Consider the following 2,267-nt stretch of genomic DNA (forward strand, 5'->3'; position numbering starts at 1 on the left):
GCTTATCACCAGTGTCCTGGATAATATTTATCCCACAATCAACATCATTAAAACAGATTAACTGGCCATTAACACATTGCTGTTTGTGGGATCTTCCTGTGCACGAAATGCCTGCCATTTTCCTACATTACAACAGTGACTACACTTCAGAAGTAGTTCATTAGCTGTAAAGTGCTTTGGGATGTCCTGAGATGGTGAAAGGCACTATAGAAATGCAGTTCTTTCTTTCTTTCCCATGGGCTGTGGTATATTTTGAACTTAAACTCACTGACGGGTCAGAGCTGTGTCGCAGAGGCAATGAACCAATCAGGAAGCTCAATTCTTCTCACTGGCTTTCTGCTAGTGTCAGATACAGAAGTTGTGTGATTGCGTCAGGGAAATGAGCTGACACTGATACTAAGAAACACAGACTGGGACATTCCAGCCCATTCCATGCTACTTAACCCAAGAACTCCCATTCACAGAACAACATGTACTTCCCATTTCAGGAGAACTTTCATTACTGGTGAACTGGCAAAGTTCCAGGGAGTCTCTGTATTGCTGAATCGGTGTGGTTTTACACTATATAAACCAGCAGGTAACAAGTCATTCCTCATCCTGTATTCACTCTTCAACACTGAGCATTTCCAACTTGGGAAAGGACAAGATGAAGACAGCTCTCTGTGTGGCTGCTGTTTTAGGAACACTGGTTATCTGCTCTATCCAGGATGCTGCTGCTGCACCAGGTAAGAAGAGAGAGACTTCCATAATTCCAATATTCTCCTAGAACCTGACAATCACCAAAACTGTTTAAAACATTTTCCAAACCCACTGCTGGGTTCTATCGACTGCTTGTGTTATTTATCAGTGCTAATGTAATTATTAATCTCACTCTGTTCAGAGGAAGCTGTGGACTGTGAAACAGCAATTACAATGGGAAGCACAACACAGAAGGAGGCCATTCAGCCCATTGTGCCTGTGCCAGCCCTTTGAAAGAGTGATTAAATTAGTCCCACTCCCCTGCTCTTTCCCCAAAACCCTGTACATTTTCCCATCTAGTATTTATCCAATTGCCGTTTGAATCTGCTTCCACCATCCAAACAGGCAGTGCATTCTAGATCACAACAACTCGCTGTGTAAAAAATTCTCTTTCTCTCCCCTCTGCTTCCAGAAGGAGCAGTTGAGGCAAATAGTATTGTCTTTAAAGAGAAGCTAGATAAGCACATGAGGGAGTAAGGAATAGGAGGATATGTTGCTGGGCTGAGATGAAGTACAATGGAAGGAGGCTCGTCTGGAGCATAAACACCAGCAGCGAACATTTGGGCCGAATGGCCTGATTCTGTCTGTACACTTGCTGTATTTCTATGCAGAAACATAGAGGATAATGTTTCTCTCAGTGAGAATCTGCTGTTGATCCCTACCCGTGTTTAACTGTGTCCATTCCTCCCTTTCATTCTAGCTGGTGCTGTAACAATCGAATGCTGTGAGAAATTTAAGACCACTCGTATTCCTCACAAAAGGCTTGCAAGCTACAAGATAACAATTGGCTGCTCCACTCCCACCGTTATGTAAGTCTTTAAACATGTTTTATCTGAGTGTGTTTAAATTAAAAGTTTGGAGCTGGTGTCTCTGACTCTCTGATAATCACACCTCATTTCTCTGTTTCAGTTTTACAAACAAACGGAATATGAGAATTTGCACGAAAGCGAGAGAGGAATGGGTTAAAATCGCAGTGGCATTTCTGGAAAAAGGCTTGAAGAATTGAAGAGAAGAAGGAATTGAAAGCACAGCACTTTTAAACCATTTAAAATACTTTGACTGTTGAAGTGGCACGATATTCTACTGGATTGGAGACAGAATGTGGAAGGTGTTTCAGGAGTTGCTCCACAAACTGATTCTCTGATCACTTCCAATGTTCCAGTTTCTGTGATAATTAATACTAAAGATTCTTAATGGTAACTAACATTCCCAGTGTAAATTACAATCATCAAAAGTGACTGAAACAAGATGGTACAACTGGGAGACAGTGTGGGGGTGGGGCAGACACTGGGAGACAGGGTGGGGTTGGGACAGACACTGGGAAAGAGGATGGGGGTGGGGCAGACACTGGGAAAGAGGATGGGAGTGGGACAGACACTGGGAGACAGGGTGGGGGGGGGAACAGACACTGGGAGACAGGATGGGGGTGGGTCAGACACTGGGAAAGAGGATGGGGGTGGGACAGACACTGGGATTCACCGACTCCGATTCCATTGATAATCTCAGTGTTTTTAGTATTTGCGCCCATC

At 43.7% G+C, this 2,267-nt stretch overlaps 1 protein-coding gene across 1 annotated transcript; it reads left to right on the forward strand.

Annotated features, from left to right (window-relative positions):
* The first annotated feature begins 472 nt into the window (after positions 1 to 472).
* LOC137379290 (C-C motif chemokine 13-like) lies at positions 473 to 2,034 on the forward strand. The gene is made up of 3 exons (XM_068050022.1): positions 473 to 725; positions 1,439 to 1,547; positions 1,648 to 2,034. The coding sequence occupies exons 1-3, from the start codon at positions 647 to 649 to the stop codon at positions 1,742 to 1,744; spliced, it is 285 nt and encodes a 94-aa protein (XP_067906123.1). The 5' UTR covers positions 473 to 646; the 3' UTR covers positions 1,745 to 2,034.
* Positions 2,035 to 2,267: the final 233 nt, after the last annotated feature.

This window comes from Heterodontus francisci, chromosome 17 (assembly GCF_036365525.1).
Source record: "Heterodontus francisci isolate sHetFra1 chromosome 17, sHetFra1.hap1, whole genome shotgun sequence".
NCBI classification, from domain to species: domain Eukaryota; kingdom Metazoa; phylum Chordata; class Chondrichthyes; order Heterodontiformes; family Heterodontidae; genus Heterodontus; species Heterodontus francisci.

Bases quoted from the DNA above. Each gene is read 5' to 3' on its own strand.
- LOC137379290 (XM_068050022.1), top strand. From the start codon at position 647: ATGAAGACAGCTCTCTGTGTGGCTGCTGTTTTAGGAACACTGGTTATC. The intron at 726-1,438 runs GTAAGAAGAGAG...CTTTCATTCTAG, and splicing joins GGATGCTGCTGCTGCACCAG to CTGGTGCTGTAACAATCGAA. The intron at 1,548-1,647 runs GTAAGTCTTTAA...TCTCTGTTTCAG, and splicing joins TGCTCCACTCCCACCGTTAT to TTTTACAAACAAACGGAATA.